Source organism: Bipolaris maydis (assembly GCF_028858645.1).
Source record: "Bipolaris maydis strain C4 unplaced genomic scaffold PSV08scaffold_1, whole genome shotgun sequence".
Taxonomy (NCBI): domain Eukaryota; kingdom Fungi; phylum Ascomycota; class Dothideomycetes; order Pleosporales; family Pleosporaceae; genus Bipolaris; species Bipolaris maydis.
Window position 1 is genome coordinate 2,592,960 of NW_027093857.1, and position 23,520 is coordinate 2,616,479.

The window sequence follows — 23,520 nt, forward strand, 5'->3', positions numbered from 1 at the left end:
ACAGTCGGCAATGTTGGCCAAGTCAGATCTCAGCAAAGGAGCTAGGAGCGACTTGCTTGGATGTTGGAGGTACACTGCCGACGGTAGCTTCGGAGAATCCAAGTGTGAGGGCCATGCTAGCCCGAGACCGGCATTGCGCTAATTGGACCCTGGCCTGTAACGTGGGAAGGACGAACAGCACAGGTGCAGGCTTCTAGGGCTGCATGCAGTGCGCATCATCTGCATGCACTTGCTGTGCCAAGTCGTGTACTACACAAGTGCGAGTTGCTATTTGTAACGAGGAACCTTGTATTTAAAAGTGTATACGTGAGGTACGTGTGTTCCAGACCTCCAAATCTAAAGCTACTAAAACAATAGAAACAGCGGAGTCTACTCCGACAAGGTCAAGTGAAAGGCGGCGGCATAAAAGTCAATCGAATCAAAGTACACGGACATACGAGCAATCTACACACGGTCATGGCTATAGCTTACTTTCGTTCTGCTTCAATCGTATGACGCCCTATTCATGTAAGCACAGTCTACTATAGCAGACATAAGCAAGCTGCTTACCTCTTGGACGCAGCTGGCAATGAGCGTGCCATCCTTGGTATACATTCTCTGGGAAACGAGGCCGCGACCATCACCAGCCCAAGGGGTCTCCATCTCGGTGAAGATCCATTCATCTGCGCGGAAACTGCGAGGATTGTGAAAGTAGATGGTGTGGTCCAGACTAACCATCATGCCAATCTCAGGCTTTGCGTCTCCGCTCTTTGCCAGGTCTTCTGCTTTCCTCAATTCACGTATGCGCTGCTTGTCTGATTCGTTGACAAAGCTTTGGCGCTGTAACTCGGCATCATCCATCTCGAGCAGCTTCTTAAGTACGTCCTCGTCGATGCTCGACCTGGCCCTGCTCTTGCGCTGGTTCGAGTAGCGCAGAAGCTTGTGCGCACGCGCGACGGTGCCGATGAAGTAGCTATCGGACATGTATGCGATGGCGGAGAGATGGGCTTCGTGACCGCCAGCGGGGGAGATTTTACCGCGAGCCTTTATCCATTGTCGGCATTTCTTGGTGTGGGGCTTGTCGGAGTCGTCTGCTAGATATGAGCTAGGGCAGGCTTAAGGATGGTATGCGAAGTCACTCACCGTTTTCAATGGGCAACAGCTGGGTCTGGAAGGGACTCTGGCCATCGTTGGGCGTCTTCAAGTCGTCGCTACCTTCCTTGGGCGCCGGGACGTCTGGCATCGGGTAGATGTGCTCGACCTTTTGAGCGCCTCCACTGTTCTGGCGAACAAAACTCATGGTCGTAGTGAAGATGACGTTGCCCCTTTGCCGGGCCTGCACCGTCCTGGTTGCGAACGACTTTCCCGAGCGCACCCTTTCTACATGGTATATGACGGGGATCTCGGAGTTGCCTGCAAGGATGAAGTAGCAGTGCATCGAATGCACAGTGAAGTCGGGGTCAACCGTCTTCTGGGCGGCGCTGAGTGTCTGGGCAATGGCAGCACCGCCAAAGATGCCGCGCGCACCGGGGGGATGCCATAGGGGACGAGTGTTTGTGAAGATGTTGGGATCAATGTCGGCCAGCTGCGTCAGTTCAAGGACGTTCTCAATGGCCGACTGGGAGTGGTCGGCGGGCGGGGGGCGGATGAGGGTGGCCATGGTGGTGGCTGATAGTTTTCCTGTTGGTGGATCGTTCTGTGTTCTGCGAAAAGGAGGCCAGTGTAGCAAGACCAGATGCAAGCAGCAGCAGCGAGCGGCTGTGTGAGACTTTGGGCGTCGTCATTTCCGGGGCACGTCAAAGCAGCGCAGACGCGCATGAGCCGAGGCACAATGATCATCGGCCATGTGGGAGCTTGTCGCGCCGAACACGTGACTGGCCGCTGACTGATGGGGGCTGACTAAGCCAGGCGGCGCCAAGCCGAGGAGCAGGCTGGCTCTGGGGTAAAAACGTCATACTGGGCTTGCCGGGCCCTGCGCAGATGCGTACCTGGCTTGGTGCCAGAAGACTACCCACTCTTGCATACCTACATAGTCAATGTTTCATCTGTCACCTGCTGTCCGTCCTCGACGCGTGCCCGCCTCTGCATGCCTGGTGCATTGTTCGCACTCCTTCCGCTAGGCGCCTTGTATCTGCATCTTCCCTGTGCCTGCGCCTGTGCTTGTGCCTGTGGAATGTCGCGGCCCGCTGCTGCATAGCCTATCTGTACATACAACACCATCCCATCCCGCTTCACCTGCCTTGCCTCCCTCCTCGTGCCACACCTCCGCCGCCCACAACACCATGGCTGCGACCAACCCCGAGCTGCAGGCCAAACTGCAGGAGCTGGACCACGAGCTCGAGGAGGGCGATATTACACAAAAAGGGTCCGTACTGCTGCACCACCACCGCCATCCGCCTCTCTGCGTGCGCTAATCAGTCGCATAGCTATGAAAAACGTCGCACCGTGCTGCTGTCGCAGTATCTAGGGCCTGACTTTGCTGCCCAGTTGCAGGCCGACCTGAACCAGCAGAACCCACCCCAACCATCCAGTGAGGGCTCTCGCTCCCGCACCGCATCCTTTGCTATTCCGTCCGGTCCGAGTCCATCACCGCGACCACAACCCCCACATATCCAGCTCCCCCGCCCCGACTCATACCATGACGCTTCCGCACAGGGCCAATTGGGCGCACCCATGCCATATGCGAACGCCTCCGCCGCTGCCTCGGGGGGCTCGCAGTACATGGCCTACCCGCCCAGCCAAGTCGGCCGTTTTCAAGAGAAGCAGCTGGGCCTGCGTACAAATTCGCTCCAGCGCAATTCCTCACAGCTGTCGCAAGGAAGCGAGACGTTCATTCCACGGCCTCAAACGCCTGAATACAACCACTCGCGCGAGCCCACCATGATGGGCAACTACGCCTTCAATCCAGACAATCAGCAAAGTTATGATGGCCAATTTGGCTCTCCGGGAGAGGCCAGTCGAAGGAGCACCATGCTCGAGGTAAACCAGGGTTATTTTTCCGACTTCACAGGCCAGCAGATGCAAGACAATCGCGACTCGTATGGGGGACCCAACCGCTACTCGTCGGGAGATGCCTTTTCTCCTACCGCCGCGATTCCACCTCCCATGATGAACCCCAACGATCTCCCCTTGGGCGCTGCTGAAACCATGATGCCGCTAGAGCCCCGCGATCTGCCTTTTGACGTCTACGACCCTCACAACCCCAATGTCAAAATGTCAAAGTTTGACAACATTGGCGCTGTCTTGCGTCACCGAAGTCGCACACAGCCAAGGACGACTGCCTTCTGGGTCCTTGACGCAAAAGGCAAAGAGACGGCGTCCATCACCTGGGAAAAGGTGGCTAGTCGCGCGGAAAAGGTGGCCAAAGTGATTCGGGACAAGAGCAACCTCTATCGAGGCGACCGTGTGGCATTAGTGTACAGGGATACAGAAATCATTGATTTTGTCGTGGCGTTGATGGGCTGCTTCATTGCGGGCGTTGTAGCGGTACCCATCAATAGCGTCGACGACTACCAGAAACTCATTCTTCTCCTAACGACAACTCAAGCTCATCTCGCATTGACCACAGACAACAATCTCAAGGCCTTTCATCGTGACATTAGTCAGAACCGTCTGAAATGGCCGAGTGGGGTAGAGTGGTGGAAGACGAACGAGTTTGGCAGCCACCACCCCAAGAAACATGACGATACTCCAGCTTTGCAAGTACCAGAGGTTGCCTATATTGAGTTCTCGCGTGCACCTACTGGTGACCTTCGCGGTGTGGTGCTTAGTCACCGGACTATTATGCACCAAATGGCCTGCATCAGTGCCATGATTAGCACGATACCCACCAACGCTCAGAGCCAAGACACGTTCAGCACTAGCCTACGGGATGCAGAGGGAAAGTTCGTTGCTCCAGCACCGTCCAGAAACCCCACAGAAGTGATCCTCACGTACCTCGACCCGCGCGAAAGCGCTGGTCTCATTCTCAGTGTCTTGTTTGCAGTTTATGGAGGCCACACCACCGTATGGCTCGAGACAGCGACCATGGAAACCCCGGGTCTATATGCACATCTCATCACCAAATACAAGTCCAACATACTGCTAGCGGATTACCCAGGCCTCAAGCGCGCTGCATACAACTACCAACAGGATCCAATGGCTACAAGAAACTTCAAGAAAAACACAGAACCCAACTTCGCCTCCGTGAAGATCTGTCTGATTGACACGCTTACCGTCGACTGTGAATTTCACGAAATTCTCGGAGATCGATATTTCAGGCCACTGCGAAACCCTAGAGCGCGAGAACTGATCGCGCCAATGCTCTGCTTGCCAGAACATGGTGGAATGATAATATCTGTACGCGACTGGCTAGGTGGAGAGGAGCGCATGGGCTGCCCGCTAAGCATAGCAGTAGAAGAGTCAGATAATGATGAAGATGATACAGAGGATAAGTATGCAGCGGCAAATGGCTACTCCAGTCTTATTGGTGGTGGCACTACAAAGAACAAAAAGGAGAAGAAGAAGAAAGGCCCGACAGAGCTTACAGAAATCTTGCTGGACAAGGAAGCTCTGAAGATGAACGAAGTCATTGTTCTGGCCATTGGAGAAGAAGCAAGCAAGCGGGCAAACGAGCCCGGCACCATGCGAGTCGGTGCCTTTGGATACCCCATACCGGATGCGACACTAGCTATTGTAGACCCTGAGACAAGTCTTCTATGTTCACCATACTCGATAGGCGAGATCTGGGTAGATTCGCCTTCACTCTCTGGTGGCTTCTGGCAGCTGCAGAAGCATACAGAGACCATTTTCCATGCTCGACCATACCGTTTCGTTGAGGGTAGCCCTACGCCACAGTTGCTTGAACTCGAGTTTCTGCGTACTGGACTCCTCGGCTTTGTTGTAGAGGGAAAAATATTTGTCCTTGGACTGTACGAAGATCGCATCAGACAGCGTGTTGAATGGGTAGAAAATGGTCAGCTTGAAGCCGAGCATCGATACTTTTTTGTGCAGCACCTGGTCACAAGCATTATGAAGGCCGTGCCAAAAATTTACGACTGGTAAGTGAGCTGCCAACAGAGCAAGGACTGTCTAACGTGTCATAGCTCGTCGTTTGATTCTTATGTAAATGGTGAATACCTGCCAATCATTCTCATCGAGACGCAGGCCGCATCGACTGCGCCCACAAACCCAGGTGGACCACCACAACAATTGGATATACCATTTTTGGATTCACTATCTGAGAGGTGCATGGAGGTCCTTTACCAAGAGCATCATTTACGGGTATACTGCGTGATGATTACAGCACCTAATACACTTCCACGAGTCATCAAGAACGGACGGCGAGAAATTGGCAATATGCTGTGTAGGAGAGAGTTTGACAATGGCTCTCTGCCCTGTGTACACGTAAAGTTTGGCATTGAGCGATCAGTGCAGAACATTGCGCTCGGTGACGATCCCGCTGGCGGCATGTGGTCATTTGAGGCATCAATGGCACGTCAGCAATTCTTGATGCTCCAAGACAAGCAATACTCTGGTGTCGATCATCGCGAAGTCGTCATTGACGACAGGACATCGACTCCACTCAATCAGTTCTCGAATATCCACGACCTGATGCAATGGCGTGTATCTCGGCAGGCCGAGGAACTTGCTTACTGCACTGTCGACGGTCGAGGAAAAGAGGGCAAAGGCGTCAATTGGAAGAAGTTTGATCAAAAGGTTGCGGGCGTAGCAATGTACCTCAAGAACAAGGTCAAGGTCCAGGCCGGCGATCATCTCCTTCTGATGTACACGCATTCAGAAGAATTTGTTTATGCTGTTCATGCATGTTTTGTGCTTGGAGCTGTTTGCATACCAATGGCGCCAATTGATCAGAACCGGTTGAATGAGGATGCGCCGGCCTTGCTGCATATCCTTGCAGATTTCAAGGTCAAAGCCATTCTTGTCAACGCTGACGTTGACCATCTGATGAAGATCAAGCAAGTATCGCAGCACATCAAACAATCGGCCGCTATCCTCAAGATCAGTGTGCCAAACACATACAGCACAACAAAGCCGCCAAAGCAATCCAGTGGCTGCCGCGACCTCAAGCTTACAATTCGACCGGCATGGATTCAGGCGGGTTTCCCAGTGCTAGTCTGGACATACTGGACGCCCGATCAACGTCGTATCGCAGTTCAGCTGGGCCATAGCCAAATCATGGCACTGTGCAAGGTCCAAAAAGAAACATGCCAAATGACAAGTACACGACCAGTCCTTGGTTGTGTCCGGAGCACGATAGGACTTGGTTTCCTTCACACTTGTCTCATGGGAATCTTCCTTGCCGCACCCACATACCTGGTGTCACCTGTTGACTTTGCACAAAACCCTAATATTCTGTTCCAAACGCTTTCGCGGTACAAGATCAAGGATGCATATGCAACGAGTCAAATGTTGGACCACGCCATCGCACGCGGAGCTGGTAAGAGTATGGCTCTGCACGAGCTGAAGAATCTCATGATTGCGACTGATGGAAGACCACGCGTTGATGTTTGTAAGTGAACATTTGTATGAGAGGACTTTCATGATTGCTAACTCAATGCAGACCAAAGAGTGCGTGTGCACTTTGCGCCAGCCAACTTAGACCCAACCGCAATCAACACTGTCTACTCACATGTATTGAACCCAATGGTAGCATCACGATCATACATGTGTATTGAGCCAGTCGAGCTCCATCTCGATGTGCATGCTCTGCGACGCGGCCTCGTCATGCCCGTTGACCCTGACACAGAGCCCAACGCTTTGCTCGTCCAAGACTCGGGCATGGTGCCAGTGAGCACGCAAATATCCATTGTCAACCCAGAGACCAACCAACTGTGCTTGAACGGCGAGTACGGCGAGATCTGGGTGCAGTCCGAGGCGAATGCTTATAGCTTCTACATGTCGAAAGAGCGCTTGGATGCAGAACGCTTCAATGGGAGGACGATTGACGGAGACCCAAATGTGCGATATGTTCGTACAGGCGATTTAGGATTTTTGCACAGCGTGACACGGCCCATTGGACCCAACGGTGCACCTGTTGATATGCAGGTGCTTTTCGTGCTTGGAAGCATAGGTGACACTTTTGAAGTCAACGGACTGAACCATTTCTCTATGGACATTGAGCAGTCTGTTGAACGTTGTCACCGGAATATTGTCCCTGGAGGCTGGTACGTTTCTTCGATTCGCTGTTATTTAGTAAATACTTACTAACACTCTACAGTGCTGTTTTCCAGGCAGGTGGGCTTGTTGTTGTCGTTGTGGAAATCTTCCGACGCAACTTCCTCGCAAGCATGGTGCCTGTGATTGTCAATGCAATTTTGAACGAGCATCAGCTGGTCATTGACATTGTCTCGTTTGTGCAAAAGGGCGACTTCCACCGGTCTCGTCTGGGCGAGAAGCAACGCGGAAAGATTCTTGCAGGATGGGTCACACGGAAGATGCGCACAATAGCCCAGTACAGTATACGGGATCCTAATGGACAGGATTCCCAGATGATGATCACGGAAGAGCCTGGTCCACGGGCTAGCATGACTGGAAGTATGCTTGGGCGAATGGGCGGCCCAGCCAGTATCAAGGCCGGGTCGACAAGAGCACCGAGTCTAATGGGCATGACAGCGACTATGAATAATCTATCCCTTACACAGCAGCAACAGCAGCAATACCAACAGCCGGGTATGTATGCTCAACAGCAAGGCATGCACCCCCAGCAACAACACCAATTTAGCATGTCCAACACGCCACCACAAGGTCCACCCCAAGGCGTAGAACTACATGATCCTAGCGACCGCACACCAACAGACAACCGGCACTCTTTCCTTGCCGACCCGCGTATGCAGAACCAGGGCCAAATGAACGAGACGGGCGCCTACGAACCCATGAACTATCAAAACGCGTATCATCCGCATCAACAACAATACGAATCTGAAGACGGGGGGAGCAGACTCAGCGGCCCCGTGCCAGACGTGCTGCGGCCGGGTCCTTCATCCGGGTCCATAGAGCAGCACGACCAAGCTAACAACAACAACAATATGTGGAATAATCGCGAGTACTATGGTAACAGCCCATCGTATGCAGGCGGATACACGCAAGAGGGCAATATCCACGAGCAGCAACAACACGATGAGTACACGAGTAATGCGTCATATGGCGGAAATCAAGGAGCAGGCGGAGGCAGCGGCGGCGGTGGCGGTCTCCGAGTTGCAAATCGTGACAGCTCCGACAGCGAGGGTGCAGATGACGACGCTTGGAGACGTGATGCCCTTGCTCAGATCAATTTTGCGGGCGGCGCTGCTGCTGCCTCCGCTGGAGCACCTGCTGCTGGTGCTTCTTCTTCGCAGCCGGGCCATGCGCAGTAGACGGGATATGCGTGAGTTTTTTTTTAAATTTCGTACATAGAGACCGTTGTATACGCAGGTTTCAAATTAGAAGAGCGAATATGCATATCAGCTGTTGTTCAATGTTCTAGTTTGGGAAGGTTAACCCCCCCCCCTTCCCCTTCCAAGACTTTTCACTTGTTTGTGTGTGATTTAAATCTGGAGATTTCAAATCTACATCTCGCTATACATAGGTGTTGTTTGATAACGTAGGGGGCAGAAGGGTATCTCGTGATATTAGACTGGGAGTTGCATGAATCAAGGTGTTGAGCAAAAAAAGAGAGAGCGGTGAAGGGCGGGGGGGATAGGTGGTGTGCACGTGGCTGGGCGTATAGCGAAAAGAGCCAAAGGAATGATGACACGGGACGGCACAGAAGCATCTCGGTGGATACGAAACATGACAACGCCCTCAGTCAGCAGGGTGTGGCTCGAAAAGTGTAGGTACATACGGACGTATGTAGATATGTTATCCCATTGCCATTGCATCCTTCTCACATGATACTAACGTGACTGGACGAGATAAGTGTCTCTGTCGCACGCAATATCTACGCATCTCATGACAATTTAGGCGCCAAGTTAATTGTGCTGTTCCCACGTTTCAGCCGCGAACCAGGCGGACGGGATAAGGAAGGGAGAACCCGTCTTGAATTAATATTTTTCCTTGGACTATAAGATCTAGAATGTTCGGAAGATAGTCGCCCAACGGTCGACAGCAAGGATGTAATAGTAGTATTAAGCGAACGAAAGATTTGCAGAGAAATTCAAGAAAAAGGCGGAGAAGGAAGAAAAAAAAGATTGAAAGCACATATGTGGTTTACCAAGACGGGATGTATATTGACACCAATCTTGTAATGTTGGTTAGCTGCTTGTGATGTTCATAATTGGCTTGGCAATCTACACACGACAGCATGACAAGCTGAAGGGCAAAAAAGCTTGATGCGTGTTGGTACACGGTGTAGAGATTGCAAAAGTGTTTCATGTATGGAAGGTTCCTCCAGGCGGTTGGGTGCCAAGGACGGAGATTGGTGGAGCTGAAGTTAGTGGTTTCATGTGGAAAACAGGCCCGGAGAGTCGGTGGGCTTTTTTAGGTTTTTTTCCTTTGCAAAAATCAGTTAGTGAAGGGCGAGAGCGGGCCAGATTTCAGGTCGGTCGGTTCGATGACCGACTGGGACGCCAACGGGTGTCACTGCGGATACGTATCATTTGATCGTGGGGACCTGGGAGGGCTGTGTGGCTTGGAGTTTTCTCGGCAAGCTCATACGCCCGGTCCCAGGCAGAGTGATTGTCTGGGTCGTGGTCTCGCATCGGGGGATCAGTGCAGGCACAGGCGTATGTACTGTGAATCGAAGCTTCGTGTTATGCGCGATGGAGTAGGGTGGAGGGAGATGGCGGTGACGATGACGATAGTGGTGATGTCGCAGCTAACAGTGATTGTAAGGCATTAAAGCCGGCATGCGGACAATGCTTACGTAGTAGTGTACACAAGAGCATGTGCTGCAATAAGCTTTGTGCTAGATTTGGAGTGAGGATGCCCTTGGACATGGAAGCGTGTCGCTGTCAATGTGTTACACCAAATGATAGCGCATGGCGGAGGAAGCGCCACACTCTAAAACCATGCATTGAAGAACCGAGACGTGAGCGGGTCCCAAGGTCTGGCGGAAATGACATAGGTGGAACCGCAATGTGAAGGATTCGACGACTATTCCATTTTTTCCAGTTACTGCGTCGAATTTTGGCAAATGTCGACGAGCTGAAGCATGGCTTGTGGAGGACTACCAGAAGCGTTATGCCGCCTGGCAGGGCACACACTATTGTTTGACAGCGGGTGGGGCCCAAGCAGGCGGCGCATGAACAAACGTTTCAACGTTATCGTGAAGTGAGCCGAGTCGCGGCAGAAGGAGAGCGACACTCCGGCGCTGGTGTTTTGAAACTGGCTCACACCGAAGCAAGCACCACGGTCAAGCGATGCAGTTGAGGCAAGCGGCGCAAGCGGGACGCGATGGCCGCATGGATGCAGCCAGACGGGCAGAAGAGCGGACAGTCAGCAGGACATGTTTTTGCTTTGTTTTGTTTCGCTTGGGGTGTGGGTGTGAGGATGAGCTAGATTGTGGCTAGTATGGAGGTAATCTTGTAGGTTTATTGCCTAGAAGACTTGGTATTCCGAGGTTGAACGGCAGAAGCAAATAGGTCGGACCCGAGTGCTGGGTAGACAAGGGGACAATTTCCCCCAGATTGGCCATGCTGTCCGTCGAGAAGGGCGATTCACGAAAAGAGGGCGTTGGCCCGTCGAGACCGGGCGGCCAGTGTGGCGGCGAAGGGGGCGTGGGTGAGCGGCCAGAGAGGGCAGTGGGTTGTGACAAGCACAAGCACGTGCGGGTGGGGTGGGGGGGAATTGTGGCAGGGGCGACCGTGCCGCTGCGAACCAAGCGCGCGCATTGGTTGACTGTGGTATGCATGAAGAGCGTATACACTAGCAGCAAGAGAATGCAGCGCCGCAGGGTAGTAAGCATAGGGCGGCGACGGCGCCTCGTGGCAAGTAGGGACGAGGGCTGTTGAGTGGTGCAGGTATGCTGGTATGCTAGTAGTAGCTCCTACGTAGGCGTGGCCGTGTAGGTGCGTGGCGCAGGCTGCTGGCGTGGTTGCTGGCCTGCTGGCCGGGTTGCTGGCCTGGCTGCCGTCTTGCACAGGGCAAATGCATAGAGTCGTGCCCAGCGCCGGCTCTCGGCCTTGGTAGTGCACTGGGCGTGTGAATAGCTGTCAGCACGCCCGCTGGCGGTTCGCGCCATGGTGGAGATTTTGCACGCGACATGGACGACGACGGCCTCGGCAGCGTGAGGAACATGTCAAAATGAACCCAGGGGTGCATCAAAGCCGTTTTACCTGAACAGATGAGTGCGATCTCTGCCGGGATGCGTGATGAAGTTGACTCGCTTGGACGACGGTTTGGGGGCAGGCTAGAGCCGCACATGTCATCGGCCGGGCATGGCGTCGGGGCCTGCACAGTTCCTGCAGAGAGGGCGCGAAAGAGGGACGAGACAGGCGGGTGTGGCGGGCGATAGTGCGGGCGAGAGGGAAAGAGAGTTGGAGAGAGGGAACCATGGTGTTTGCTCGCGGCGTCGCGCATCGTGCATGGCGCGTCGGCCCATCATGGCATCGTCATTGGCATCATCGGTACGTACATGGCCGCAAGCATCATGAGCACAGCGGCCATTTGCATTCTCGTGGCCGTGGTGGCCGTGGGCAGCTGGTGTCTGTGGCGCGGCGTCTGCGTGTGTGGATCGCCAGGCACCGCGGCGTGATTGGCACAGGCAGGCGAGGGCGGGCATGGATGGATGCAGCGTGTGCAGTCGAATCCGAAGCACAGCGCAGGGCCGGCAGCCGGCACGTCTGTGGTGGGCGTGTGCAGGCTGGGCGGCGGTGCCGAGTGGGATGGGGATGATAGGATGGATGGGCAGTCTGGCGAGGGTGGGCTGAGGGGCCTTGGTTTCATGGCGCTTCCAGGCACGCGGGCCTGAGTGGCCAGCATTCGCAGCCTCCGCCGCCCCGTTTCACCCGCTAGCAGCTGGTCGGACCAGCCCAAGCCAATCGTCCGCCTGGCCCTGGCGCCCCCCCTGGTCGCTGCCGGCCAGGCCACCCCCTCGCGCGAACCTCATATCCACTGTTTCCCTCGCTCCCTCTCCGACCTCACGCTCGCCGTCCCTGCTGTCTGGCTCTCTGCCCACATTCGTTTCCACTGTTCCTCACTCGCTACGGGAACCAAAAAACACGCTCCCTGCCCGCCTGCTGCCTGCTTAAACTTCACCCACCCCCCGCCGCCCGTCACACCATCCCAAGCCCATTCACCCCAGCCGCGCCCTGGCGACCATCAATCATTTCAACACACAACACTCCCTCCCTCGTTCATTCACGCCCGATACTGTGCAGGCCACCCCCGCCCCTCTGACTCCATTGTGCACACACGACTGCTGCCCGCCCACTACCATTTGTAATGCATTTCCTGTGACCACGCCTGTCCTCTCACTCCGCCAACGCCCATCGCTTCGCCTCTCGACTCCGAAGCGCCCGTGGGACCACCTGGCTACACAGCGACTACATTCACAACAACATCAACTGCACCGGCCCTCACTCAGGAGCACCTGGTAGCGCGCCTCAATACTCGCCCATCGCCCAATTCCCCCCTTTAGCACCCGCCAGCATGTCTCTCTCCGGCCTGCTGCGCTCGCGGGAGGCACCCGCTGCCAAGCGTCACCTCCTCTCCAACTGGAATGCCGCCCAGTTTGAGGAGCTCAAGTACTCGTACGGCCTCACTGGTGTCGACCAAGTCGGCAACTTCTTGTGGGTCGACACCTTTCTCTACATGCTCATTGGCATCTCTGGCATGCTCCTCATGCTCCGCATCTCCAACATGGTCTGGAAGCACAGCCGGCACATCACCGCAATGGGAAGCCCAAGGCAAAAGTACTGGGAGACCAACCGAACAAGCTGGTGGCCCTGGCTCAACCGCCACATCCTCGTCGCCCCGCTCTGGAAGAAGAAGCACAACGCCCAGTTCCAGATCAGCAGCGCGATTGACAACGGAACCCTCCCTGGAAGATGGCACACCATCATGCTCCTCATCTACGTCGGCCTCAACGTTGCATGGTGCCTTGCCCTCCCCTACGACGTCCTCGACCACAGGGAGACGCTCGCCGCCCTTCGTGGACGCTCTGGAACCCTCGCCGCCCTCAACCTCATCCCCACCATCCTCTTCGCCCTCCGCAACAACCCCCTCATCTCCCTTCTCCAGGTCTCGTACGACGACTTCAACCTTTTCCACCGCTGGGCTGCCCGAATCACCATTGCCGAGGCCATTGTCCACACTGCCGCTTGGTTGTACAACACCAAGGCTGGCGGTGGATGGCACGCCGTCGTAGCTGCCCTCCACACCGAGGGCTCTTACGGATGGGGCATGGTCGGAACTGTCGCCTTCACCTTCATCGGCATCCAGGCCTGGTCCCCATTCCGTCACGCCTTTTACGAGACCTTTCTCAACATCCACCGCGTCATGGTCATTGCTGCTCTCCTCGGCTTGTACAAGCACCTGGAGCTGCACGCTCTGCCCCAGGTCCCATGGATGTACCTCATCTTCATCTTCTGGGCGGCTGAGTGGTTCCTCCGCCTGTGCTCCATCTGCTACTACGGCTTCAGCCTGAAGCAACGCTCTTCCATCACCGTCGAGGCCTTGCCTGGCGAAGCTGTCCGTCTAACCATCAACATGGTCCGCGAATGGACCCCCCGTCCCGGATGTCACGTGCACATGTGGATGCCTCGCCTCTCCCTCTGGTCCTCGCATCCATTTTCCGTCGCCTGGGCTGCGACCCTGACCGACGACTCCAAAGAGATGACGCTTCCCACTCTGGAAGGCGACGTCACCATGATCAATGGCCAACCCAGGAAATCAAAACAAATCAGTCTCATCTGCCGTGCCCGTACCGGACTCACCCGTCAAATGTATGAAAAGGCAAGCAAAAGCCCCAACGAGCAATTCACCACATGGGGCTTCATTGAAGGCCCATACGGTGGTCACCACAGTCTTGACTCGTACGGTACTTGTGTACTGTTTGCCGGAGGTGTAGGCATCACCCACCAGGTCATGTACCTCAAGCATCTAGTCAATGGCTTCAACAACGGCACCACTGCCACGCAAAAGATTGTCCTCATCTGGACAGTACCCACGCCCGACTGCCTGGAGTGGGTGCGCCCATGGATGGACGAAGTCCTCCGCATGAAGGGTCGCAAGCAGTGTCTCCGCATCAAGCTCTTCATCTCCAGACCAAAGGGCCGTGTCGAGAGCAGTAGCGACACTGTCAAGATGTACAGCGGCAGGCCCAACATGAGGAGCTTGTTGGAGGAGGAGGCCAAGCACCGCGTTGGTGCCATGGCCGTGACCGTGTGCGCGTCTGGCGGCATGGCCGACGGTGTACGACATGCAGTGCGCCCACTGCTTACCGAGGGTTCGGTTGATTTCATAGAGGAAGCCTTTACGTATTGAAGCGTTGTATTGCACGTCTAATCATGTCACATGTCGTCTTTTGAGAAACCGCTCATTACATCACTTCGCTGGCCTACTCTTACAAATGCAATCCAGGCAATCGCTTGGTTGCATCCGCACCTCCTAGGCCCGACGCCGACCCAAACTGGCGCCGCACTAGCTTGATACGCAAGGCTAGCACGACCATGGGCAAGCCAAACAACAATGCGCGAGCTCACCCTCAACATCGACACAGTCGACTGCCTGTATCTATATCAAAACACATAAACTCTTTTTCCTTCTTCCATAACTCTCGGGGTTACTCTTTTGTCCTTTTATATTCCTTTCTTTTCTGTACATACACCTCCTTCATAATCATTCATCCTGTTTTCCACCCACACGCACTAACGCTGTCATGTCTCTCCTTGAATTTCTTGATCATCGTTACATCTACAAGCGCAAAAACTTGCATCATTTGGGCGTTTCTTCCTCTTATTGTTTTTTTTCACTTAGTCAGTCTTTATGGCGCCCTTTTTCTGCATGAAAATACAGGGTTGCGAAGAAGAATCTAGACTAGACACGAGGATCTAATTCCAACAAAACAATCTCATTCCACAAAAAAAAAAAAGTCAGTTCCCCCTTGCAATCGCATTCAACAATGCGCGTGGTACGTAGTGTATTCTTCTTGCGCAAAACATGTACAGTGTAATGTATAGTTAGTGTAAACCAATATACCTGATGTGTGACCGAAAAACAACGGATCGTATCGGATTGGTGAACTCCCAAAATCGATGGCAAAACCTCGGCTTCATCTCTGTCCCCTTTTTTTTAATAATACCAACAAGCTACTACTTATAAACATCACCATGGAAAACCCTTGAAAGCGCATCACCCCCCCGGTCCGTCGCACATGACACACACCCCCGGGGCGCACGGCACACTCTAAACTCCGGCATTAATGCATACAACAAAACACCGCCTCAACAAAGATCCGGTGTCTCTACTTCACCGCTTGTGTATTGTGGGTTTTAGTATAACGGGTGAACCTTTCTAACAAACTTAAACTGGGCGTCCGGCGTTTGCCGAATGAAACCGCCCACTGATTAGCTAGATGTAGGTAAGTTACCGATTAGTGGTAGCAAAGGAAAAAGAAGGCGAAGAAAGCAAAAGCACGTCAACAAATTGTGCCGGAGTGCCGGAACGCCGCAAAACGTGGCGGTCAGCCGTTCGTGGCGCTGCGCCCCCGATTTAGCGACCCCCCCACTTGCAGTCGCGCGATTGGATAATGGAGGCGCAAGCAGTGGCGTTGGGCTTTCTGGGCTTTCTCGCGTTTCGACTGTGAGTGATGCGAGACCCCGCCTTTATGCGGTTTAGCTTGGCCAAGAGTGGCGGTGACTGACGACGACGGACCCGGTGTGGCTGTGGTGGTGGGGCGCGTTTATGTGTCGGACGACGTAGCCATGGTGTGCTTTGGAAGGTTTGGTTGGGTGGGGTAGAAGGAAGGGTGAGTTTGGTATCTTGTTACGTGGGCATATAAGAGAGAGGGCCATCTGGCAGGGAGACACGTGTGAAGTTGATTTCCTTCTTCTCAGATACAGTGTGCACATCTACTTTGTAAACTCTCTTTTCCTTGCTCATTGACGAAGACAAGGTCAGACGCATCTACGATTAACTTTCACTTCTCCCAGTGAAACCAATTCAACGGTTCACATACTACCGCCCGTTTCATTGTTCCGGTAACCCGGTTTTCGATTGAGAAGAAAGAAGGACTTTGGGTACGAGATCGGAGACGAGAACGTAAAGCAAAAAGAAATCAAGAATCATGTCTGGATACGGATACAACCAAGGTGGGGGCGGAGGATACGGGCAACAGCCTCCTTACCAGGGAGGAGAAGCCAGCCAGTACTACGGCGGTGGTGGACAGGGAGGACCACCACCTCAAGGCTATCCCCCACAACAGGGCGGATACCCACAGCAGGGCGGATATCCACCACAAGGCGAATACGATTCCTCTGCACCTCCTCAGTACCAGCAGTACCCCTCTACCGCCTCGCACTCATCCAACTCGGGCCGCAACTCGCACAACCAAGGCTACCAGAACCAGTTTGGCGGAGAAGGTGACCCAGAGGGTGAGCGTGGTATCATGGGCGGTCTCGCTGGTGCAGCAGCAGGAGGCTACGGCGGCCACGCACTAGGCGGCAAATCCGGTCACGGTACCGCTGGCGCCATTGTAGGAGCCCTCGCCGGTGCCTTTGCCGGCTCCAAGACCCAAGACGCCGTCGGCGAGCGATGGGACGAGCACAAGGAAAAGAAGAAGGAAGAGGAAGACCGACGCCGCTGGGAGGAAGAAGAAGAACGCCGTCGTAAATACGGCGGAGGAGGCGCCGCTGCCGCTGGCGCTGGCTTCGCACATGGTCAATCCCACTCCTCGCACGACCAACAACGCTCCGCCGGCGACTTTGGCGGCAACTTCTCCGCCTCGTCCCAAGACATCCGTCTCGACGCCCACGGCGACTACGTCCTGCACGCCCAGTGCCGCCGTGCCGACGGCTCTGTCCAAGCCTCGTCCATCCCGCTGAACCGCTACCTCGCCAACGACGACGGTTCCTTCCGCTGGTCCGGCTCGTCCACCGACCGCAGCTCCGGCAGCGAAAACACATACACTGTCCAGCAAGGCGACACTCTACGGGCTATTGCCTCGCGCTACTCGCACTGCTCGTTCGAGGAGCTCGCACGCCACAACAACATTGCCAACCCCGATCAGATTTGGCCAGGCCAGAACTTGAGGATTCCAACCGGAGGTGGTGGTGGTAGCTCCGGCGGCTTTGCGTCGTCGGCGCGCAATGTGAGGTTGGTTGGTGGCGGGCAGAGACTCGAAGCTGAGCTCGAGAGTCGTGGCGAGTGGAGGCTCAGGGAGATTAATCTTGACGAGAGGATTAGCAATCGGGATGGATGTTTGGTCTTTGTTTAAGGGGCAATTCCCATACAAAATTCCATGGATTGCATCTCTTCTCATGATGAGATAGTCGGCGCGGGGGGGGGGACTTTTTTTTTTGTTGGAGATGACCAAAAAAAAACAAAAAGTTGATGTCGGCTAAGAAAACTTATGACTTTATTATCATGTAACTACGCGTTAAATCGTCTTGACTGTGTTTCTTTACACAAACATTGAAATCCCCTCGGTAGACACCCCATAACCTTTTTCATCTCATCCGCATCCCATGTACTTGACTAACATCATCGACCTAACACTTCTTCAAACCCCAACTCCCACCCCCACCCCCCAACGTATCCGTCTAATCCTCTACCCCGCATAACTTCCATATCCCCTTATCCCCCCCCCCCCCCCCCCCCCCCCAACCTCAACCTCAAAAAGTACCTGTAATTGTAGCGCTATCTTGGGTATACTAATCCACAACATCCAGGGCCTAGCTTTATTTTCGAACCAAAGTAGATCATCCGGGCATTGTCGTTGTCGCGGGATAACTCCTTTTTTTTTGCTCGGATATTCCCCCCCCCCCACCTTCCCTTCACACCAACTCTCGTCCATCGCTCTCGTCTGTATAGACTCGAAAACATTGCTGCGCCTCACGGCATTGCAAGTAGACGACGCTTACTCCTTGGCCGCGTCGTCGATATGTTGGTTACTATGCTGTTGCTGCTGACCAGGTACTAATCTCGGCGGCGCAGTAGCGTCGCCGTTGGCTTTCTGCTCTGCGTTGAAGAGTTGCACGGTGAGGGCTTGTTGGGGGTGTTTGAGCGCGGGTTTGCTGAGGAAGGATTTCAAGTTCCCGGATAGGAGTTTGGAGCGGGATCCGCTTGTTGCTGTGGGGATTGTGTTTGGTGAGTTCATAGTTTTAGCGTAGATGTGATTGGTGATTTTCACGTGTTGGAAAGACAAGGTTGGTTGGTGGATGTGGAATCAATCAATCATGAAGTTTGTGAATTGGGAGATTTCAAGTGCACCAGGCGCTGATGCGGACGTATACATAGCAGCAAACAGTGAAGAAGAAGAAAAAGTATTTGCACCTACGTGTACATGGTATGTACATGGGGTTCCAGGCTTTGGCTGCACCCGCAACATCATTGTGGAGAACAAGTTGCGTAGGCCATGGACTCTTCGGCCTTTCTGAAGCGTCATGATAGGGTTTGCTTTTCGCATTGTGTCGTGGTATGACGTAGTATGGTCAACCTACCGGATTAGGCAACACAAAAGTAGGGCATCGAACACAGTATCGCCATTGACCGTTGAAATTGGCCTTGGCAGCATCATCCCGGACAGTCGAGCGCTTAGGTCCAAATAAGGAAATAGGGGGGACGGAACGAGTTTAGCGGAGCAACGGTTGTCCGGCTGTATTGGGTTAAGGTCCGGGATGTCCACATATGCTTGCCGCCCTGTCCCCCTTCTCCCCAGGGCAGGCCGAGCTTTGGGCCGAGTAATCCCTCCATGTTGCACATCACGCATAGCATAGCGAGCCCATCTCCCTATCTTCACTTTGGACAAGCTGAGAAAGAGTGTGTGGAGTCGATCACAGCAGTTATCCTCTTTAACCAGCCCCAATCCAAACGGTACCAACATGTTAATTACCAAATACGACAACATGGACCCTGTTTTCTTTCTTCCTTCTTCAGGAGTAAATAGGGCACCCCCAGCCACGATCTGGGCGACCAGTTTGACTGTAGAAAAAAAAAGGGGGGGGCAAGGCCACAAGGGAGACACGCGTCTCATAAAAGCAAACCACCGAGAGCATACACTCACCCACCCACCCACACACATACATGCGCGCGAATGGGGGAAAGCCCTGGTTCGATAAACCTTTTTCTTCTCACAAAGCTTGTTGATTGCCAAGACGATCGCAATGAATAGAGTAAGCATTACGGAATACTGTAACGAGAGTCCCACCCCCCCCCCTTTGGTAACCCCGGATTTCCGAACAAGGTCTGCAGTTCTTAATCAGAAATGATACGCTCAACTCGCCAAAGGAACGACCCACCCCAGACATTTTTTTCGTCCGGTCAAGGGGTAGAACAGCGTCCCCTCGTGGGCTGGAAATGGTTACAGGGAAGAGGGTTGTGTTGGTGAATAGTGGGAACATTTATAAAATTAAACTGTCTACTTACATACATTCTGCCAAGCACGGTCAGCAAAGTGCTAGGGGGGGGAGGGGGGGTTTCGTTGTATGAGTGGGTGGTAGAAAGGCGGTCTTTCTTTTTGCCTCGTATGATCCTTGGTTGTAAGGGGATCACCTGTTTTCTAGGATAAGGATGTGCACACTGATGTCGGTGCGAAATGTGGGTTGATGTGAAGGTTGGTATGCATGCGCAAAGTATAGCATAAACAGAGACGGCATACACTTCGTGATGGGTACAGCGAGCATGAGCCGTCACCGATAATGAAGTCGGCTGACTCGTGATTGTCACTGCGTACTTTATGCTAAAAAGTACTATCCATAGAAAAAGTATGTGTACAGCATAACATTCGTAGAAAGAAGGCATTCAAAGCATAGACATACGACCCGATTATTCATCGTCGTCGCTATCTGAACCACTATCCCAGCCTTCATCGTACTCTTCTGCAAGAACTTGAAGGCCATTAGAGAGCGCCTCTCTTTCTTCAATGTTAATCATGCGCTTTATGATCGGCTCAAGTGTCCGTATCTGTCCTGCGACAGCCGTACTTGTTGTGAGCCCAGCATGAACAGCAAGCTTCTCAGTATGCCCCGATCCTACTTCGAACATGGACTTGGGGAAGCTGTCGAGTAAGGGGAAAAGAAGAGGAGCAGTGTATCTAGCCGTTGTAAGTGCATGTAGAGTACAGCGTCGTGTGTTCAGGACCATATACAGATTGAACAACCACAAAAAGGCAAGAATGTTCATCAGAAAGAAACACTGAACATACCTCTGCACTACCGGTCCGTTATTGAACCTGTCATGAGGGTCATTCTCGCCATCATCGGATAACGACCACTCTCCGCGAGAAGCCTCTGCCCTTCCGAATACATGCTCTTTCTTTCCTTTTCCAGTAGCGGTCCGGTAATCGCGAGTGAAAACATCGATATCAAACTCCGTTAGTTCATCGTCACCTTCGCTGGTCTGCCTTGATCGCGTTGTTCCAAGCTTTGCCATAGATTCAGCTATATCGGCAGCCTTGTCTGAGAGGCCATTTGGGTCCGCAATGCTCATCTCAAACTTTGCTATACGTCGTTTTCCAGTACTGTTGATGGTGTCTTCTAGGTCTTGAAGTGTACCTCGTCCGCCCAACGTGGTACGTAATCGAGAGGAAATAGTCATGCTTTCTATGCCCACAACCTGCAAGGCTGCTACATGCCACGGGGATGTTGAGTCGTATTTCAGATAACTTGGGACTTTAGCTGGCGTGTTCGATATTGGTACGTAAACCGAGGACTGTTCGCCAAGGACCTGAAGTGACCGAGCTGAGTTGGCAATCTGCTTTAGCCGTTGTTCCTAATGCTGTCAGTGATGTAAAAACAATCCATGGTAAGCGCTATACCCTCGGAGTTTTGTTATTAGCACCATGATCACCAAGACCCCAAGTCCAGATGCTCATTTTCCCATACTCATCTCTCAGTCTTTCGAGCCATCCGGAAGTCCAACCACCCCAAGCATCATCTACGCCAGTAAAAATCTGTAACCCTTGGATTCCGTCGCATTCCTCGACAAATGGACGAAGATCTCGATCAACCAAATCGACTTCTCTTTCGAGCTTCTCGAAAAGCTCCATACCAACATCCCAGTTTTCAAAAGGCATGAGCTTATCGTTGACATCAAACTCTGACAACTGGACGATGGACTTGGGGTGGTAGTAGACGCGGCTGTAATCAGACCAATACCGAACTGAGGATGTGCTGAGTGGCGGTGGCTCGAGACCAGCATCAAGATGCTCTTGGTAGGCTGATTGCGGGATGGTCTCGGATGCGCGTTGGACAATGGGTTTGGAAGGCCAAACACCGGGTTGGTCCAGAATGCTCCGGTCATCTTCAGCCTCGTACAGTGCATTGATTTTCCGCATACTTCCAAAAGCACCCTTGAGATCGTATATCAGGGTTCTTGGAGTAAAGGTGTCTGACCCGTCTGGAGCCATGCCAGGTCTGAAGAGAATGTCATGATTGACGGGCGACTCATCTTCTGGAGGGTATGTAAAGTACGACTCCTGTCAACAAGTCAGAAAAGCTGGGTATATCGCACTCTGTCAAAAGTTTAATGAGTCTTTGCATGAATGTTGCGAAGTGCATGAATGAAGTATTGGTGGGACATTTGAGAGCAACGTTTCTCCACAAGACATTCGCAACACATTCAGAAAAGAATGTGTAACTTCAATAAAAAATGAATGTATTGAACCGTGACAGGCCACTGAAATTCTGTACTTGCCTGAGTGTTCCAAAAGTGCGTTCCCAGATAATTGCTTTGCGTGCCGAATTGTAAAGTGACGATTTCGTGCATGGCGACAATAGCAATTCAAGAGAAGACTGACTTGAATTTTCTAGTTGAAGGCGAAGAAGAAAGATGATGGGAGTGTTGATAGTAAAAGTGGAGATGCACGACGATTGGACGCTGTCAAGTTCTGCCAATTGCCCCGCACGTGCTCACGCGAGGAGGCAGCGCTTCACGTCCTCCCCAGGTACGTCATCGTCTGTAGTTTGAAATTTTAAATGCTCAGAATATAGACAGCACATGGCGAAAACCATACTATGAGGAAGTAGAGTGAAGAATTGATGGTTTCATCATCTACACACACACACACACACACACACACACACACACACACACACACACACACACACACACACACACACAAGTATCTACTGAATTTAACCCATAAGCTGCAATTGATCCGTCGGTGGCCATCTTGTCTGTGCAAAACTGAGACACCTCTTGATACTCTGCAGGTACTTTCGTGTAATCTCATCACTCATAATATGTGCTGCGTTCTTGTCGCTCTCATGCAACTTTTCTCGTGCACTTCTCTCGTGAATACCCACCATGGTGACACCGATTGGCCATGCTGCCTTGCCAATACTGAGTCGTAGGTATCCGTCGTTCGCATCCACATATCGCCTTTCCTGTGCTGCATGCACAATTTCCACCACAGGTTCGATGATGCTGTCTGGGAGGTCAAACTTTTCCAGCTTCTTGAACAGCGGACGCATGTTCTCCCGCGCTTGTACCATGGCAGCATAGGCTTGCTTTCCTTGATAACTCTCCTTAACCTCTGTATCTCGGCGCGAGAGCGTCACGTCCCATTCCTTCAGTACCATTGTGAAGTAACTTGCGAGTTGCCTGAAGAGGAACTCTCGGCCCTCCTTGTCCTTTGGCACCTGCAGGCTGACCTTCATGTCCTTCTCTGGTACGAGTTGTAGAGTTGTCGGGATCGGACCGTCGGTCATGATTGCTGCTAGATTGTCTGCGCCGACGCGCTTCTTGTATCGCTTCAGGCGTTGCTTGTGTGTCTCGCCGAAGATTCGGGCTGGCTCGTCGAGGGCTCTCAGTTTTGCGATCAACTCTCCATCTTCAATATCTTCGTCCTCGGGCACAGGAGTGCCCTCTCCTTCGCCTTCCTTCTTCTTTGGTGGTAGGTCTGGCAAGCCTAAGCGCTTTCTTCTCCGCCGCTCTTCTGCCTCTTCCTCTTCTTCTCTAATCCGCCTTGCTTCCTCCGCCATGCGCATCCGCTTCTCCCGCCGCTGGGCCTCTTTCTCGGCCTCATCTTCTTCGGCTTTGCGTTTCTTCTCTATTCGCTCCAGACGTGCTTTCTCTGCGGCCTCCTGCTCAGCCCGGTATGCAGCTTGCCTTTGGGCCTCGATCTCGCTGCGCTTGAGGTACTTTTTGTCGCTTGATTCTGATGTTGAGGCTGCTTCCTTTCCTTTTTTGATATGCGCGGACATGAGTTTTGCGAAATCCATCTTGGCGACTGTGTTGTTCGTAGTCTGGTGTTACCTCGAGTGCAAATAAAGAATGAACGTAGAATGCGACATGGAAGTTCACTGATCGGCAGCGCGGTTCTGCCGAGGAACGGCGCTAGTAGTGGAAGCTCTCCGCGTCGCGTTCCCTCACTTGTACTCCACCAACATATCGCATGCCAAGATAACGAATTGTGACTCTGTTTTGTCGCACATGCTATAAAGCCTTATTGAACACTATTGA

At 53.0% G+C, this 23,520-nt stretch overlaps 8 protein-coding genes across 8 annotated transcripts; 4 read left to right on the plus strand and 4 right to left on the minus strand.

Moving 5' to 3' along the window:
- Positions 1-483: 483 nt before the first annotated feature.
- On the minus strand, positions 484-1,639 carry PSV08DRAFT_242883 (thioesterase-like superfamily-domain-containing protein; the record flags this gene model as incomplete). Its single annotated transcript, XM_066092294.1, has 2 exons — positions 484-1,070; positions 1,123-1,639. 2 exons carry the CDS (start codon positions 1,637-1,639, stop codon positions 484-486), a joined length of 1,104 nt encoding a protein of 367 aa, XP_065950016.1.
- A 320-nt stretch (positions 1,640-1,959) lies between these two features.
- PSV08DRAFT_376614 (uncharacterized protein) lies at positions 1,960-8,333 on the plus strand (the record flags this gene model as incomplete). The annotated part of the gene is made up of 4 exons (XM_014220193.2): positions 1,960-5,018; positions 5,064-6,490; positions 6,542-7,145; positions 7,199-8,333. 4 exons carry the CDS (start codon positions 1,960-1,962, stop codon positions 8,331-8,333), a joined length of 6,225 nt encoding a protein of 2,074 aa, XP_014075668.2.
- A 2,280-nt stretch (positions 8,334-10,613) lies between these two features.
- Positions 10,614-11,677, minus strand: PSV08DRAFT_242885 (uncharacterized protein; the record flags this gene model as incomplete). The annotated part of the gene is made up of 3 exons (XM_066092295.1): positions 10,614-11,089; positions 11,232-11,346; positions 11,531-11,677. The coding sequence occupies 3 exons, from the start codon at positions 11,675-11,677 to the stop codon at positions 10,614-10,616; spliced, it is 738 nt and encodes a 245-aa protein (XP_065950017.1).
- A 766-nt stretch (positions 11,678-12,443) lies between these two features.
- PSV08DRAFT_3423 (ferric reductase like transmembrane component-domain-containing protein) lies at positions 12,444-14,475 on the plus strand. The gene has a single exon (XM_014220195.2). It carries the CDS (start codon positions 12,547-12,549, stop codon positions 14,380-14,382), a length of 1,836 nt encoding a protein of 611 aa, XP_014075670.1. The 5' UTR covers positions 12,444-12,546; the 3' UTR covers positions 14,383-14,475.
- PSV08DRAFT_259000 (uncharacterized protein) lies at positions 14,298-14,972 on the plus strand. Its single transcript, XM_066092483.1, has one exon. The coding sequence runs from the start codon at positions 14,568-14,570 to the stop codon at positions 14,931-14,933; it is 366 nt and encodes a 121-aa protein (XP_065950018.1). The 5' UTR covers positions 14,298-14,567; the 3' UTR covers positions 14,934-14,972.
- A 970-nt stretch (positions 14,973-15,942) lies between these two features.
- On the plus strand, positions 15,943-17,607 carry PSV08DRAFT_259006 (carbohydrate-binding module family 50 protein). The gene has a single exon (XM_014220196.2). It carries the CDS (start codon positions 16,184-16,186, stop codon positions 17,330-17,332), a length of 1,149 nt encoding a protein of 382 aa, XP_014075671.1. The 5' UTR covers positions 15,943-16,183; the 3' UTR covers positions 17,333-17,607.
- Positions 17,608-17,974: 367 nt separating this feature from the next.
- On the minus strand, positions 17,975-18,214 carry PSV08DRAFT_376615 (uncharacterized protein; the record flags this gene model as incomplete). Its single annotated transcript, XM_066093327.1, has 1 exon — positions 17,975-18,214. The coding sequence occupies one exon, from the start codon at positions 18,212-18,214 to the stop codon at positions 17,975-17,977; it is 240 nt and encodes a 79-aa protein (XP_065950019.1).
- Positions 18,215-19,815: 1,601 nt separating this feature from the next.
- Positions 19,816-23,279, minus strand: PSV08DRAFT_406726 (tubulin domain-containing protein; the record flags this gene model as incomplete). The annotated part of the gene is made up of 4 exons (XM_014220197.1): positions 19,816-20,149; positions 20,261-20,826; positions 20,873-21,532; positions 22,362-23,279. The coding sequence occupies 4 exons, from the start codon at positions 23,277-23,279 to the stop codon at positions 19,882-19,884; spliced, it is 2,412 nt and encodes an 803-aa protein (XP_014075672.1). The 3' UTR covers positions 19,816-19,881.
- Positions 23,280-23,520: the final 241 nt, after the last annotated feature.